This window comes from Bufo bufo, chromosome 9, assembly GCF_905171765.1.
Source record: "Bufo bufo chromosome 9, aBufBuf1.1, whole genome shotgun sequence".
Classification (NCBI taxonomy): Eukaryota; Metazoa; Chordata; class Amphibia; order Anura; family Bufonidae; genus Bufo; species Bufo bufo.
This window is the reverse complement of record NC_053397.1, coordinates 12,115,197-12,132,238: the sequence shown is the minus strand read 5'-3', so window position 1 is coordinate 12,132,238 and position 17,042 is coordinate 12,115,197. Positions and strand designations below refer to the sequence as shown.

At 46.9% G+C, this 17,042-nt stretch overlaps 1 protein-coding gene across 1 annotated transcript; it reads left to right on the top strand.

Annotated features, from left to right (window-relative positions):
- The first annotated feature begins 1,284 nt into the window (after positions 1-1,284).
- Positions 1,285-16,684, top strand: CCDC174 (coiled-coil domain containing 174). The gene is made up of 11 exons (XM_040408033.1): positions 1,285-1,399; positions 2,870-2,974; positions 3,161-3,261; positions 5,541-5,599; positions 7,079-7,247; positions 12,046-12,141; positions 12,770-12,906; positions 14,281-14,375; positions 14,545-14,680; positions 15,093-15,230; positions 16,195-16,684. Exons 1-11 carry the CDS (start codon positions 1,361-1,363, stop codon positions 16,464-16,466), a joined length of 1,347 nt encoding a protein of 448 aa, XP_040263967.1. The 5' UTR covers positions 1,285-1,360; the 3' UTR covers positions 16,467-16,684.
- Positions 16,685-17,042: the final 358 nt, after the last annotated feature.

The window sequence follows — 17,042 nt, the reverse complement described above, 5'->3', positions numbered from 1 at the left end:
CCTAAGTCACACGATCCCCTACTCAGATATTTCCCGGGCAGTGGTGGACTATATGACTGTGAAAATCAAGCAAATGCTTGGGGCCCCAGAGATTAGGGGGCCCTCTGCTGGCCACAAGCAGTAGGGGCCCGGGGGGCAAGGTGCTGAAGTGTCAAGGCTGCACCGCTAAGCTCAGAATAGGGCTTAGCGGGCACAAAGGGGTGGAGCTTAGCAGATGATGGGTGGAGCCTCCCAACCGTCCCGTTTATCACGGGATAGTTGTGGATTTTATGCAAATAAACCAGAAATTAGGCATTTCTGGGCAGTTTTGTGGGTGTTCCTCAGAGAACTGGTGGGCGGAGCTTAGAATACCAGAATACTGAGGGGGAATTTAATTGGATGCTTGCATATGGCAGGTACATTTATAATATGTTTGGTCGAAACCTTTTTAAATTTTGTCCCACCCCTTTTATGCAATTTTATATATAAAAAAAAATCTTACGGCATAGCGCAATACTTTACGCTACTAAATGCTTCATTTGTTCTGTGAAGAAATTTTGATTGTTATTTTCTATATGAAGCAAAGCAAAATCTTGGATCCGTCCGCACTTCTGGACAACCCCTTTAATTAATCTGTGAAATACGCCTCTAAAGGCGGACATTGCCTCATTATTATTATTACTTACGGTAAATATTCCTCACACAGACCGCAGCAGGTTGACTGCTGATCTATTTTTCCTTCAGGAGAACTACAAGTCACAGCATGTGATGTCCAGGTCTAGGAGCTACATTTCCATAGCTGTTCTCCCAGAAACCACAGCAACCAATCAGAATCCAGCCCTCATTTCTCTCAGGCTCACTGGAAAATGAAAGCTGCCACCTGATTGGTGCTATGTGCTACACTTTTCGCTTCTATTAGTATATATGTATATATATATATATATATATATATATATATATATATATATATATATATATATATATACACAATTATCTTCCTTAGCTTCTCCCTAAAGAATTACAATAAAATCTCCACAGTTTAGAAAAAAATCTTCAGTCAAGCTGAGTCATTTTCTGACCTTCACAACATGGCGCACATTCCCATAGTGTTTCATAGTGTTTCAAGAGGACTTTCACAATATGGCGCCGGACGTCTTAATGCGTAAGTGTCACGTGACGCCGGACGTCAGTATAGCCGACCGTTCCATTCACAATATGGCTCCTACAAACAGAAGCGCTTCGGAGTTGACATCCACAATATGGCGTTCAAATCTCGGCTCGCAGAGAATCTCGCGTTGAAGGACGTGTCGCTTTACGGCCGTGTGTTGTTAACAGAGATGGCGGATTGAAGAAGAAGCTGTTGTGTTTTTCTCTCTGAGCAATGGATAAGAAGAAGCTGCTGGACGTGACGGCGGCCTCGGTGAGTGAAGGGTGTCTCTTGTCATGGTGTTCTAAAGGGGGAGGGGGACTATATGTCCCAGCATTTCTGGCAGGTTGTTCCGAGCCTTGTAGTACCACATCACTGATATCAGTCTCCTCACTTGCTGGGAATTGTAGTTTCTGTAGTAACTACTCCTCCCATCATTTGAAAAGTTTTGGCTGTGTTACTTGGACTTGAGTTGTAATTGTCCGCGTTGTATTTCCATTCAGTGTCAATAAAGCTTCATCATTGTTTAAAAAAAAAAAAAATTCGGCCACTTTTCCATAGGCTTTGGTTCACATCGGCACCGTTTCCGAGATCACTGTTTGCTGTCAGAGAATGGGATTGTACATTCAGAAGCTGATTGCTGGTGCAGACCTCGGCGTTATTCCTAAGACACGGTGGCGCCGGTAGCGATTTTCTTGCTGCCATAGTAACCAGAGCGTGAAGGAGCGCAGATTGCGTCAGGATTAGTTAGGATCCATTAGAAAGAAGTTCTGGCCTAGCGGTCACCGTCCTCTGATGCCTGTGTGGACAGAGTCTTAGCGTGCCGGACGGTTTGCTGCATTACCACGGATAGCCGCCTACAGGTGGATCGCGTGTTTGTCATGCGCTCGACCACTGCGACCTGTGGCGGCGTTCACACAGATTTTTGCCACCTATTTCAGTATAGATTCCACTGCGACAACAAACTTCCTCCCATTGTTTTCTATGTGCTGCCGCCGATTATTTCCATGGGATTTTCCAGAGCGCAGCAAGAATGGACGTGTCCACGGACACCACGGGAAACTGCAAGTGGCTCCGCAGCACTGGAATTGAAAAACCACGGCGGTTTCTGCCACGGAATACATGGCGGATTCTTGACATAACCTAAGGGTCCGATCGCGCACGCAGATTTTGTGGCAGATTCCAAACTGAAATAACCTGCTTAAAATCTGCAAACGTTTCGAATCCCGTATGCATACCTGACCTCTCCTCAGGGGGGTCCCTCGGATTTCCGATGCTAAGTCATGCGGTTTCCGCGCTCAAACCATGGCGAGAATTTACATGTAACTTTTTTCGGCAGTGCGGCTTTCAAATCCCTGCAGCGAAACACCGTCTGAACTATGGAGGCGGAATACGTACGGATTTCCAGCAGATTTTGCCTCGGACTACACGCCAAAGCCTATGAATCCTGCCTTGTGAACATAGCCGTATACTGCTCACAGCTGAGGGTTTGTTACAGTTGTATCCAGTATAAACAATCCAAGCCAAACACCTCAGCAGCACAGATCTCCTGTCCTGATTGTCCGTTACAATGTATCGGTGCGGTCACATGTTGAAACTAGTCTAGATTAGGGGTTATTGGACATTACAGGTGATGCCACCAGGCGTCCGGTGCAGAAGGACTCGGGGGAGACGCGCTTCTCATATCACCTAGATTTCTCTCCTTGTTGTCACTGGTCACTTCATTTCTGTCTATTTTTGCAGCTGGTCGACCTGAAAGCTGAACTGTTCCGGAAACAAGAGGAATTCAAGCATGAGAAGCTTTCCAAGGAGGCCGGCGGTGCTTCTAAGCCAAGAGCCGCCCCCAAGGTGAGTCGGTGCATACACCGCCGAGCGGCCGTGGAGGCCACGGGGAGTGTCCATTACAAAGACGCGGAAAACCCTCGTCACAAGCCCTCGGGGCTGCTGGGGTATGACGATGCATAAGGCGCACTGTAAGTACAAGATTTCCTGATGATCTTGAGATGTTCTATCATGGAATATCTTTGTCTATAGAAACCCAGCATCTGGAGTAAGCAGAATTCCGGGGTCACTGCTCGAGCTGAGAGGGATGTGGAGGAGAAGACTGAAGAAGACGACTCGCTGGAGAAATCCAGGTCACATTATATCTCCTTCTTTACTTAAAGGGGTTTTCCCAGATTGTATTGCGGTTGTGTTGTTGTGGCACTCGGCCCCATTAATTTCTATGGGACTGAGCTTCTCCTAGGAGGCCACAGGACTGATGGACATGATGTCACTGACCTAGGAAGAGGCTGAACCCTGACCTGGTAGTAAGTGTTTCTTTTCCCTGTAGCGCCACCACAGGGGAAATGAAGCATTACACAGTGCCCATTTACATCAGTGGGTTGTCTGTGTAATACAGGACAGGTCCTCCAAAGAGAGACGCCGCATATAGGCCCCGCTCCACTGTTGATGAGGATCTTTTATCTCTTATAAGCGGGTGGGACAATGGCTTTACTAAACTGGACAACTCTATTTAAAGGGGTACTCCCATCATAAAGTGTAATAACTTATTGTTATACAATAATATGATCAGTGAGGTCCCACCAATCCCTAGAATAAAGGAGTAGAAGGCACCTACACAGCAGGGGTTCTGACTGATCAATGTTACGGCATGTTCTAGCAATATCCTAAATCTTGTAATAGTGGGAGGCCTTAAGGGGGTTTTCCAGGACCCAGAAAACCCACCTTAATTACTCATAACTCACCTTTAGGCTACATGCACATGAACGTATTTTGTTTCCGCGTCCGTTCCGTTTTTTTTTTTTTTTTTTGCGGATAGTATGCAAACCCATTCATTTCTATGGAGCTGTTAAAAAATGCGTATAGTCAACCATTTGTTTTCCGCGTCCGTTGTCCGTGGTTCCATTACGCAAAAAAAATAGAGCATGTCCTATTCTTGGCCGTTTTTGTAGACAAGGATAGGGATATACAATGGGTCCGCAAAAAAAAATATGGTGCCATACGGACATCATCCGTTTTTGTTTTTTTACGATCCGCAATTTGCAGACCCCAAAACGCATACGGGCGTGTGTATGTAGCCTTAGGCAAATTGTGGATCCGCCCAAAAAAAACGGATGACATCCGTATGCCAGCGTGTTTTTTTTTTTTGTTTTTTTTTTTACGGATCCATTGTAACAATTCCTAAAACGGACAAGAATAGGACTGTCCGCATTTTTTGCAGACCCATTGAAATGAATGGGTCCACATTCTATCCGCAAAAAAAAAACTGAACGGACATAGAAACAAAATATGTTCGTGTGCATGAAGCCTTAGGAGAACGTTTAGGATCGGCCGCTGGGGAACCCGATGACTTGACTCCTCCGTCTGCCGACATCGCATCCTTTACCAGGTTTCCGGCCTGGATGGGGCCAGATTTATTCTTATCCCTGGTGCATGCGCAAACTCCTGAATGCACTTCATCTGCGCATGTGCCAGGGAGAGGAATAGTTCTGTCCCCGCCTACAGAGGGGGTGACACCCCGTCCATCGACCAGATCAGAAACCTGGTAAAGGGGGTGATGTCGGTGGAAGATTGATTTTCAGAAGTGGCGCATCATGTGACCGGGCTCCTTAGCGGCCTTTCCATGCAACCTTAGGACAATACGTTTATTACAGAAATCCTTCTACAGGCGAGCTATATGTATTTAAGGCCCGCTGGATCCCAGAAAATCCATTTATAGGGCTTATGCCATCAAGACCCATAATGCTGAGTAGGTCCCTGGTGATTCAGTTTCTGGAACCCCTTTCATCACATTGGTGGGTATCTACCTGCAGCACAATGTGTTACACTGAGCCCATTGTAGTACATAGGAGGCCTTGTAATACATGGTCCATCAGTAGCAGTCGGCACTCTGCATTAGGGGGTAGCAACCCTAGGTACAACTCTAGGCAAAATTTACAGTTGGAGCTTCTGTCTGGAGATCCACTTTAGAAGTGGGCAGTGAGATTCATTCAGGGTTTTTATCTCCATCCCCTGCACAAGTATTTCTCCTCTGTATTCAGCTCCTATTCTGGCCAGTAGTAACCATATACAGATCGCCTCCTAGTGGTTGCAGCAGACATCGCAGCTGTATCTAGTTTGCTCAGAATCATTTGAGCTGCAGACTGTATATCGCAGAAAAAACCTTTAGTGAACTTACATTACAGGAATAGCAATTACACGAGTCTCTCACAGTCTAGAGACGTTGGCTGTGCCAGCACATGGCTTGTGTACCTCTGTCTGTGTGCTTAGCATTTAGTTCGAGTAGTTGTCACCAACCTGTGGCTCTCTGGCTGTTCCAGCACTACAACTAACTACAATGTGACTATTATGACATGCTGGGAGTTTGCAGCATTAGATAATAATATGGAACAAAACCCCCTTTGTGTTTCAGGAGGAGGTTGGAGGAGAAGGCTCAGCTCTATGAGAAGATGACCAAAGGAGATTTTCCTGGTAATTATCTGTGTTCTGAGATTGAAGCCAAGTGGATGTCCTTCGGTTGCACCAGAACTGCGCTGCTGAAGTCTCCCATGATGGCAACACAGTAGGCAAAGAGTCTTAAAGGGGTTCTACACCTTTGGGTAGAGGATTTGGCCAGACCAACAAAGGGAAGCATACTTACCTGCTTCCTGGTGCTGGCTCAGTGTAACGTAGCTCCCTGACCTCTGCTGCACCCCCTTGTTTGCTGCCACCACAGCCAGTCATTGGGCGCAGCAGTGACCTACTGCCCTTTCATCACGTGCCCACTTTTAATGATGCAAGTCACCTCTACGGCCAGCGGTTGGCTGTGGTGGCTTCAAACAGGAAGTCTACATCCGGGGAGAGCAGCCCAGGTCTGGGAGCCAGCACTAGGAAGCAGGTAAGTATGATTCACTTTGTAGGTCAGGCAAAAATGCGGAGTTTGCCAAACTTACTCCTCCCCAAATATGCACAACCCCTTTTAAAGAGGTTGTCCTGATTTTTGCACTATGTCAACCCCATTCCCCTTCCTGTAAACTTCCAGATGGATGGAGATATGTGTGACACTGTAGCCAATGACCATCCCCAAGTGGGACATCATGCTGCAGTCAATAGCAACCGCAGCATTTAAGCAGTCAAGGGGAGAGCGCTCCCTCTACCACCCAATTTGGTCCTTCTGTGATGCAATCTCATGAAGCTGAAGGCCTAGTTGACAGTCCCCAGCTGTGCCTGTACTAACTTATTTAACGCTATTGCAATGACTAGATCAAATGATCACGTGGTATAGTCCCCTACGGTACTAAATGTATATGTTTGGTATTTATACTCCTCACAAAATAAGATTATCAGGTCAGTTTCATAGCGATGAACAGAAGGTGACAGCGCATGTGCAGCTGCTCTCACTCCACTTTAAGGGACCCATTTTGCACATAGGAGCGGATCCCAGAGGTAGGACCCGCACCTGTCAGACATTGATGGCATATCCGAGTGATATGCCTTCATTGTCCCAGATGGGAATACTCCTTTAACAGGAATTGGTGCAAAATGAGAGCAGTAATCTATAGCAGCTAATGTATGGATTTTGATATGTTGGGGGTCCCCTAAGGTTGTAGATTCTCCAGCTGGACAGTTTTATGAGGATCAGATGGCATGCATCAGGCCTAGAGTAGCTGCATCGTGCCAGTGTGTGTCGCTGAGTCACCCGGGCTCACAGCGCTGCCTTCCTGACGCCTCTTTCAGCCATCTCGATGCTGGAGCTCATTACTGGAAAGCTGAGGCTGTGATTACAGCTGCTCCTTTCATGTCGGAGCTGAGAGCCTCTCATGTAGCGCTCTTCACACTCGAACCTTTTATAAGATCCTCTTGCGCTGTATTTGATGCACAGCATCAAAGCTCCAGCTTCCGAGTCCATTATTCCTGAAGTGGAAGCATTTCTCCTTCCTGCCGCTGATACAAATGTATCCCTTCTGATAGACGAGGAGACCGAGGAGCTCTACCTGGTGGACTTTGCACAGAAGATTATAGACAAGAAGAAAGAAATACAGGACTTCTGTCTAAAGGAAAGGAAAAAAGCAGAGACCGATGAAGAGGAGAAGACGCCCGATCTCCCCATTCCAGCGCCACAGAACCCTGGGGAAGAATGGTTTGTTTAATAGCGTCTCAAATTGTTCTGGTCTGTTTTGTAGATAAAGGATTTATCCAGTCTCATGTAAAGGTGAAAGGGGTTGTCTCTCTTGATACATTAGTGTTATATCCTCTGGAACCCATACCTTTCTCCAAAATGGTCCCCCAAAAGTGAAGGCAAGCACACGGCGCATGCGTAGCGTGATGATCGCCATTCATTTCTATGGGAGTTCAGAAAATAATCGAGTGAGCACACTAGGCTATTTCTCATTAATGTCATTGGGGGACACAGCACCATGGGTATACGCCCAGCTACCACTAGGAGGCAACACTAGATATGAAAAAGGTGGGCTCTGCCCAGGTGGGCTATACCCTCTCCACAAACACTGGGCTAATCAGTTTTTAGTCTAGTGTCCGTAGGAGGCAGACATGACCTGCTGTTTTTTTTTTTTTTTTTGCAGGTCTTGCTGCTTTTTTATTTTTATTCTTTTATTTCTTTTTCTTTTCGTCTGCAGGTCTCTGCCTGCTGCAGGATGGGGCGACATCATGGATAACCACTTTAATTGCACACCCTGCAGGCGCGTACTTTGAGTACCTCGTCGGTCACCCAGTCCCTCTTTACTGCATCCGCAGTGGCATGCCGGCAATCCCACGTAAGTGCGAGTTTGCGGAAGGGGTGACCCTACGGCGCCTGAAGACGCCGGATGGTAAGTATTTTTCCCTGCGTCCCCCTGCCCCATGGGTCCCCCAGGTTAGCCCCCCTTTCCTAGCCAGGGGATAGGATTCCATATTTTTCGATATTTTATTTATTTTTTCTCCCGCCCCCTCCCCCTTTTTTTTACTTCTCCCTGTTCCATCCTCGTGGGGTGCATTTTTTTTTTTCTCTCCCCCCCCCCTTCTGGGTTCCCTCCTCCTCCCTGGCCACCCACTCCTCACCATCCTCGTTCTAGTGCTCGTCCTCGGCCTCTCCTTCTAATTTAGTCCCCAGCTTCGGTCGGGACTAGGTCGCATTTTTCTCCGGCCTGTACCCGCGTCCCAGGTGCTCCTTTTACCCCGTTTTTCCCCTCCCTGTGCGTCGCTTTCCCACAGTAGGTCCTTTTTCGGCCACTTCATAAATCGAGGCCCCGGTTTTTCCTCTGTCTAGGCCGCATTCCTCTGAGTGCACCAAGTCTTCTCTTTGCCCCTGTACTAGGATTTTTACTTTATTGCTTGACGCACTATTTAACAGGACTTCAGTCCTGTTGTGCACCAGACAACCAAACTCCATCCGCCATGGGCAGGTTGTTGGCTATCATGCTAGGTTTGTTCTTTGTCAAACCTATAAAGTACTACTGTATTCTGCGCTGACGCGTTACCCCATTTTATGGATGGAGTACTCGCGTTGTTGTTACTGCCTCTCTGCTTTGTTTTCAGAGTTACATGGCCTAGTCCTGGCGGAGTACCTGGATCACCACTGGATGTTCTATCCTGCAGGGATACGCAGCATTGTGAGCACCAGCCACTACTGCAGTTTTCGGGTCATCGCTGGACGTCCTCTCTGATATGGCTGTGACAGGACTAGTGAGCCCCACACACCGGACATGGTCCCGTAGTTCTTCCAGGGTCTGGAGCGTTCTTGGTACTCCCTTTATGTTCTCTGATTAGTGTGCTACATGACGGAAGTGCCGTTCGCTTGGGCCTTGCCGTTGTCTGCACCTGTCAGTTTCTTCCCCCTTCCTTGTGCTCTGCTGGTAGCTGGTTTCTACATGTCAGTGTAGTCTCTCCCGGCTTCCCCTGCAGAATTCTGCATCCTTTTCTGACATATGGATGTCTGGCGATTCTTTTACAAAATCCAGGGTGCTGTACTTGCCTCTTCCGGGGCAGTGTTATACAGTATGCTAGTCACTGCACTTGGGATGGTTGGTTAACCATGATTAATGTTTTTTTCCCTTAATAATATAGGTATTATTGTCCTCATGTGGTCCAGTTCTGTGGACCCTACTTGAGCCTCTGACTAGGTAACCCTGCTTGGAGTCCTTGTCCCAATGATTCTTAGACCGTCTAGCTGGGTGGTTCCCTCTGGGGAAGTTACTCATGGCATCTCTGACCGCACATGCTCTGTATGACAGCTGCTGGTTTGCTTCTTTTCCCTCCTGGGTCCCCATAGGCTTGTTCCCTTCTTGAGATTCTAACCTCTCTTCCCGTCTCGCCAGGTTCACATCCTGGTACCTGGGAGTTTGTTGCTCCGGTTTGTAATTTACATTTGTACTGGCTTCTTCTGGGATGGAGGTTTCCCTCGATTTGAGAACTGTTGCTCCTTAGGCTGTTTGGAGTCCTCTCTCTTCTACTCCAGTATCTCTCAGACCAGTGAGTCTCCACTTGTATTACCAGGCCCTGCGACTGGTTCCTTTTTTCCTGAGACTTCATGTGGCCAGGGATTTCTCTGGTCTTACATTTCACAGTGATATTTTGTTCCAGTTTTTCTGAGTCTCGGTTCTCGTCTTCTTTGTGTGGGAACCATGTCTTTACGTTCCCTTCTCCTGGCCTTTACCGAGGACCCCCTTCTCCCCCAGAGGTCGGCTGCTTTCTCTGGTAGGATGGGGTTTCCACCTTCTCCTAGGGTTTCCTACCTGCCTTGCAGTGGAAGGAGGCTCGGTCCCTTCCCATGGTGAGTCTTTGCTATTCTTTCTCTCAATCGTTCGGTCTTCAGTGCTTCCTTGTGTCCTCTCTACCCTGGCCTTCACATGGTGTTTGCCATGGACAGGCCATGTTTTTGGTCTGAGACAATTTAGAGTTTTTTCCTTGCTGGGTTCTCTTACTGGTCGGGTTCCCTTGCTTCCAGGCCTTATGGAATCGCCTTCCTTTTTGCCGAGGGGTGGTCCACAGGGTCTTCCTTTAGCTTGTCTCCAGGAAGTTTTTTCCTTGGTTCAGGACTGCTCCTGTCATTTTCCCAGGTATTTTCTCTCCTGCCAGGTTCCCTCATAGTCTAATTTTTCTTGTTGCTCCTCCTGGAGCACCCTTCTATGTGCAGAGCGCTAGGTCATTACCAACAGACGCCTTCGGTTGTGCTTCTCTCCTGTTTCTTCAGGGGGAGCCCTGGTTCTTCCAGATCCTTTCTCGGGCTCTCTAGTGCGCACTTGTTCAACTCTTGGTTCTTGCGCAGGACATCTAGCCCTATTCTCTAGTTTCTTATTTTTCCCACCTTTGGTGGAGCTGGGTGTTTCCCTTTGTTCCTTTCTTGCATATGGCGTTTTTTCCCAGACACTTGACCTCGGGATCCTGGCGGTCTCCTATAATTATTTCTTTTTTCTTTGGACTCTTCCTGGTCCTGGAGCCTCTCGGCTCACTTCCTTAGTTTTCTATCTATCATTTCATGCTATAGCCTCCTGCACCTCCATGCTATGGCCTCCTGCATGGTTCTCCTGCACCTGTGCACCCAAGTTATTGCATGAGATTTCCTTCCCACCCTCCGGGACTGCTTTGGGACGTCCCATGGTGCTGTCCCCCCCAATTAACGAGAAAATTAGATTTTTGTACTTACCGTAAAATCCGTTTCTCGTTCAATTCATTGGGGGACACAGATCCCGCTCTTTGCTTTCATTTATCTTTCTGTCACTGGACTGCTGTTCTTCTTCATTCCCCGTCCAGGACATGTTGGTTCTTTGCTTTTGTTTCTCTCTCCTACTGCTATTGGTACAAACGGATTAGCCTAGTGTCTGTGGAGAGGGTACAGCCCACCTTGGTGCCGCCAACCTTCTTTTTCATATCTAGTGTCGCCTCCTAGTGGTAGCTGGGCGTATATCCATGGTGCTGTGTCCCCCAATGAATTGAACGAGAAACGGATTTTACGGTAAGTACAAAAATCCAATTTTTCGGAAGTCCTATAGAAATGAATGTAGTGCACCATGCCACCCCTCCATTAACTTCTATGGGACTGCCAGAGATGGCCGAGCCAGCGCTTAACTATTTTCGGCAGTCTAAGGGGCGCCAAGTTTATCGAAATTTGTTCATTGTCTGATAAATTTGGTGCATCTCTAAATCCTACCCTTTTGTCTAGAAATGCTACTCCAGTTTTGGCACGTCTTGCTGTCAGGCTGATGGCACTTCTTCTCACAGTTTAGGGCTTACTACAGTTGTATCCAGTCTAGGCCATCCTTTATTATCTGCACTACCGACATTTTACCTGCACTGGTACATTGTAGCAAACTATCAGGACAGGAGAGGGATCTGCGGATGTTTTTAGCTCGCAGAGGATTGTCTAGACTGGATACATTGTAACAAACAAACTGCCTACGGAAAATCCACAGTAGACGTTCGAGGCTGATTTCAGCTGCGGATGTGTAAGTTGATGTAGTGGGGATCTGCACAAACATAAGTCTCTTCCAGTGCGGATATCTGACGGCTTTAGCATGCTGCTACTTAAGGATTGTTTTTCTACGCTGCAGATAGAGATTCATGTAGGTTTTTCATTTTTTCAGTGCATGTTAACGGGGTTTACCTAAACCACATTCACATGCAGTGAATGCAGAATGTGAGCCGATTGATTCTGACACCAAATTCACTCCCCTTGTCAAATGCTGAAGAGGGGCCTTAGGTCTATACAGCTTTGTTTTATTACCATTTCCCAACAGCAAGCAGACATCTTGAAAATCGTGAGGAATTGCAATGAAAAGTCTGTTAGGAAGTTCTAGAATATTTCATTCTATAGTGATAAACGTCATTTACATAAAACCACCTAAGGTTAATTGCAGACGTTTTCTTGACATTGTGCAGCATCGTCATAGAAAAGTATCTAAAATGTACTAATAAGGGGATTGTTATATGTGTTCTCCTTGCAGGGTGGACTATGTGGACTCGCTAGGTCGCTCAAGACGTTGTATGAAGAAAGATTTACCCGATCTCTTGAAAATGGATAAAGATCTGCAAGGAAAAAAGTGAGTTTTATGACCGGATGGAGAAGAATCTTGACTTAGGCCTCATGCACATGACCGTATTCTGCATCCATGTCCGATCCACATTTTTTTGCGGATTGCACATGGACCCATTCATTTCTATGGGTCCGCAAAAAAAAAAAAAAAAAGACAGAACACGAATGTCATCCCTGTGCTGTTGGCATCTGTTAGTCGGTCCCACTTATTATAGAACATGTCCTGTTCTTGTCCGTATTGCAGACAAGAATAGTAATTTCTAGAAGTGGGAGTGAAAATGCGGAAAGTACACGTAAAGTGTTTATGTTTTGCGGATCTGTGGTTTGAGGTCACTGAGGCCTTAGACTTAATGATGGCCTATCCTCAGGATAGGTAATCAATATCAGATCGGTGGGGGTCTGACAGCTGGCACCCCCACCAGTAGGCAGTGTTTGGGCAGCCACTGGCACAGAAAACTATACAGTGCACGGAAGGCTCCTAAGTCTGTAGACTGACCCTCTGATTGTTCTAATTCAGTGACACCAAGCAAAGATCTCAAAAATGACATGGAATTGCTATATACATAGTGCATAGAGATATGCCATCACTTTATGAGATTGGAATACCCCTTTAAGTTGTACATTTGTCTGTCCAGACCAGTCACACAGGAGAAGACGTTGCTGTCTGAAGACATGAGGAGGGAGATCCAGAGACAGCAGTGGGAGCAGGAAGAAGAAGAAGCCTTGAAGAGGCCGATGGGACCAATGCATTATGAGGACATAAGAGACAGTGGTATGCTGCTTACAGACAGGGCAGTCTAAAGTCACCCCCAGAGCTGCAAGTCATTTTTCATTCCATTCCCTGTAAGCTTTCATCTTGTAACGGTGCATATATCAGCCAGATATACAATCCCCTCCCTGGAGATGAGTGACATGCAGTGGTGATCGTGGGGTGCGGGCAACTTTTGCATTTCCTGTTTGCATCCCATCAAAGCGCACTATAGTCAGTCCCTCCCCAGTCTGGCGGATAACAGGAAACGGTGGACTGCCAGCTGTTGCACGGAACATGGAGATTAGATAGATTTTCTTATAAGCGATGCCTCTCTTGTCCACAGGTTGTGTGTGATATTGCAGCTCAGACCAATCCAATGGAGCCAAGCTGCAGTACCACACACATCCTGTTCACAGGTGTGGCACTGCTTTTGGAAGACAGCAGCCACGTTATTCCAATATTATTAACCCTGTACAAACCCAGTAAGGTTGATGCATGCCAGATTCAAAGAATGTTACTGAATTGTCAGTATTTCTTGCAGTTATGTCCGCAGACTCTATTTTTACTTTTAGACTCTGATTAGGTGGTTTAAGTATTTTGAAGGGCTTTTTGAGTTGTTTTCTTGTTTAAGATATTACTGTAAAGGACCTTTCACCGATCCTGACAATGTGAACTAAGCATACAGACATGTAGAGCGGCGCCCGGGGATCTCACTGCACTTACTCTCATCCCTGGGCGCCGCTCCGTTCTCCCGCTATGCCCTCCGGTATCTTCAGTCACTAAGTTATGGTAGGCGGAGATTTTGGTCACTAAGTTATGGTAGGCGGAGTCTGCCCTTGTTCTGCTCTAGCGCTGGCCAATCACAGCGCTACAGCAGAACAAGGGCAGACTCCGCCTACCATAACTTAGTGACCGAAGATACCGGAGGGCATAGCAGGAGAACGGAGCGGCGCCCGGGGATGAGAGTAAGTGCAGTGAGGTCCCCGGGCGCCGCTCTACATGTCTGTATGCTTAGTTCACATTGTCAGGATCGGTGAAAGGTCCTCCTTTATTATTGACGGCTAAACCTCAAGTTAGGTCATCAGTATCAGATTGGCGGGGGTCCGACTTTTGGCCCCTCTGCTGTTGAGCTGTTTCAGAAGTCGATGCCGGTAGTGCAGAGCAGTCCATTGTGTGGTCGATGGAGCTGGTAACCGCTGAAGTGAATGGTAACCGTCTCCGTCCACTACACACAATGGACAGAGCTCTGTAGTTCTGGCACCAGAGATGCTACAGAACAGCTGAGGTCTGACTCCCGCCGATCGACCTGACAACTCCTTTGTTTGTCTATTTTTGTACTGGGTCAGTGCAATCTTTCTTACATATCTAATGTATTCTTGCCGTGTGTGATTGCAGAGGCCAGACAACTTGGTGTCGGGTATTTCTCTTTTGCACGGGATGAACAAACTCGCAAGAAGCAGATGGACACTCTCAATATGTTGCGAGATCAGGTATGTTAGGTGTTGCAAAACCTTGTAAAATCCCCCCACCCCCAAAATAGGGACTTTTAATTTAGTGCAGATTTCCCTGATCAGCCCATACAGACAGTGCTACTCATGGCTACTGACAGTGATTCAATGCTGTAGGTAAGTTGTTAAATCACGTTTTGATTATTTCCAGACCGAGGACCAGAGGGTGAAGCGTGAGAGGTTAAAAGCCAAGCGCAAGGCAACGCTGGATGCACGGCTCTCCAAACTGCGACAGAGGAAAGTGAAGCAAATGAAAGGGGAAGGAGCAGAGCTGGAGCCGGTTCAGGGTGAGCGTAAAGCAGTACATGGCTTGTCTCACCTAGGCTGTCGATGTTTATGGGAGACTTTTATTTGGCATCTGTGTTTGAAAAGTTTTCAGCCACTGAGTTTCGAGGGGTTGTCTTAATTCGACCGCCTCTTCTTAGACCGAAGTGGTCGCACCGAGCAGCAGTGCGCCTTCACATAGGAAAGCTCCGTCGTATTGGCTATTGCAGAGGACATGTAGGATTACCTGGCACCCATACAAATAGGCAGCTGCCATGTAATACAGTCCACGAGAGCAAGTGCATGTTGTTACTGTATGCACCGTCCTCTTCCTCCTGACTTTTTGCCGCTTTCTCCCCATGAGCATAAAAAGTCTGGTTATTGTTGACCCGCCACTGTCCGTTCCCAGTACTGACCCGCTTTCTGTAATGTTAGATGAAGAAGAGAACAAAGTGATTGGACCAGAGCCGGAGGTCCCAGTGAAACCCGAAAGGAAAGTGGAGGTAGTTGTTCAGGAGCGGAAAGACACCAAACCCGGAGTGCCGCATGTCAGAGAATGGGACAGAGGCAAAGGTAGGAAATCTGTATATTAATGTGATATCATCTGATTCCTTGTATTCTGTTCAGCCATTTCTTATTTGTATCTGCTTCTAGGAAAGCTGGGTGGTAACGGTGTCACTAATAGGATTTGCCATAGATATGCCGCAAAGCATTCCCTTTCACGTATTTCTATATATATATAGGGTTAACTTACAGCAATGTGAGCAGTTCCTGCGTATGCTGCTGCTTTTTACACCATTTTGTATTTAGTTTCCTTAGTAGTTTCCCTCACACAGGCCGGTGGGAGAAACGACACTGCTGCGATCTTATGTCCTGTGTAGATTCTTCACCGCAGGCCATGTTGGGGAGGAGTGGCCCCCACCAGTGGACACCTCCTAAATACTGAATTAAAGGGGTTGTCCCATCTGGACATTTATGGCTCATGAACGGAGAGCTTGCATGTTTTTCTCCATTAACTGCTATAAGACTTTCCTAGGTAACAATTAGTGGAAATCCCATAGCAGTGAATGGACGGGTGCGCACACGTGTGCGGCTTGCTCTCCCTTCACTTCGGGGCTTCGTCCAACAGACACGGATCCAAAAACCTATCACTATTCCATAAATGTCCCAGATGGGACAACACCCTCCCCCTCCCCCCAGTTCATCTGATGCTGATACATAATTATTTTTTTACTTTTATAACTTCTATGAACATGGTAAGGCAAAAGCAAAACAATTCTTCTGCCTGTGTGAAAAGAGGTTAAATTGTAAACTCTGCATCACATCGTCCTCTCTCCTTTTTAGGGCGCATTCACACTTGGTAGTTTTTGACGTTCTTTGGTAGAAGTGACAGAAAAAATTGAATCGTCATTTAAAAAAAAAGAAAAAATGTGATCACATAAAAAAGCAGCAGCCACCGCGATAAAACGGTCACTTGGGTCTTTCTTGGTGCACATCACACTAGGTGACTGTAATAATGTTCGCTTCTTCATTGCAGAATTCACATTTGGACGATGGTCGAAAGTCTGTGACGACCTAAGAAATGAGCGTGACGCTGAATTCGCACCTCCATCCTTCTATGCCGCAGATCAGCGGAAATCCGAGAAGTTTCAGAACAAATGGAAGCAAGCCGGACCCTCTTATGAAGAGACCAGCTCAGGTCCTGCATATGACTATCACTCACAGGAGGAGCTGGGCCCCCAGCAGCAGGGGCCCCTGGACGACAAGAGCTTAGATGAGATGTTGTCATACTATAGAAAGGTGTCCTGACTCTACGGGGGAAGCCGGCCCCCGACCGTTGTACAGAGGGACTGAGGAGTACATCAAATTATTTACATAAAACTTCCGGTTCTTGTGCCATTTACACTTAGTGTGTGGTTATGAGGCCGCCACTAGGGGGAGCGTCGGAGCATGCTACTGACAAATTTAAAGGAGTTTGTCTGGGATTTTGTAAAATTTGCAAACAAGCAGGGATTGGTATATAATAACCAGTACTCACTCAGTCCTGCCACTCCGGTAGTTTTTTCTGGTCCTACAGTGAGGACATTAGGGTACTTTCACACTTGCGTTGTGAAGATCCAGCAGGCAGTTCCGTCGCCAGAACTTCCTGCCGGATCCGGAAATCCGTGTGCAAACTGATAGCATTTGTAGATGGATTCGGATGGGGATCCGTCTAACAAATGCATTGAAACACTGGATCCGTCTCTCCGGTGTCATCCGGAAAAACGGATCCGGTATTTTTTTTTTCTTTGCATTTTTAAAGGTCTGTGCAGACCGGAACAGTTTTGCTGGAACACTTGGTGAGGGATCCGGCATTAATGCATTTCAATGGAAAATAATGCCAGA

Bases quoted from the DNA above. Each gene is read 5' to 3' on its own strand.
- CCDC174 (XM_040408033.1), top strand. From the start codon at position 1,361: ATGGATAAGAAGAAGCTGCTGGACGTGACGGCGGCCTCG. The intron at 7,248-12,045 runs GTTTGTTTAATA...TTCTCCTTGCAG, and splicing joins CAGAACCCTGGGGAAGAATG to GGTGGACTATGTGGACTCGC. The intron at 14,681-15,092 runs GTGAGCGTAAAG...CTGTAATGTTAG, and splicing joins AGAGCTGGAGCCGGTTCAGG to ATGAAGAAGAGAACAAAGTG.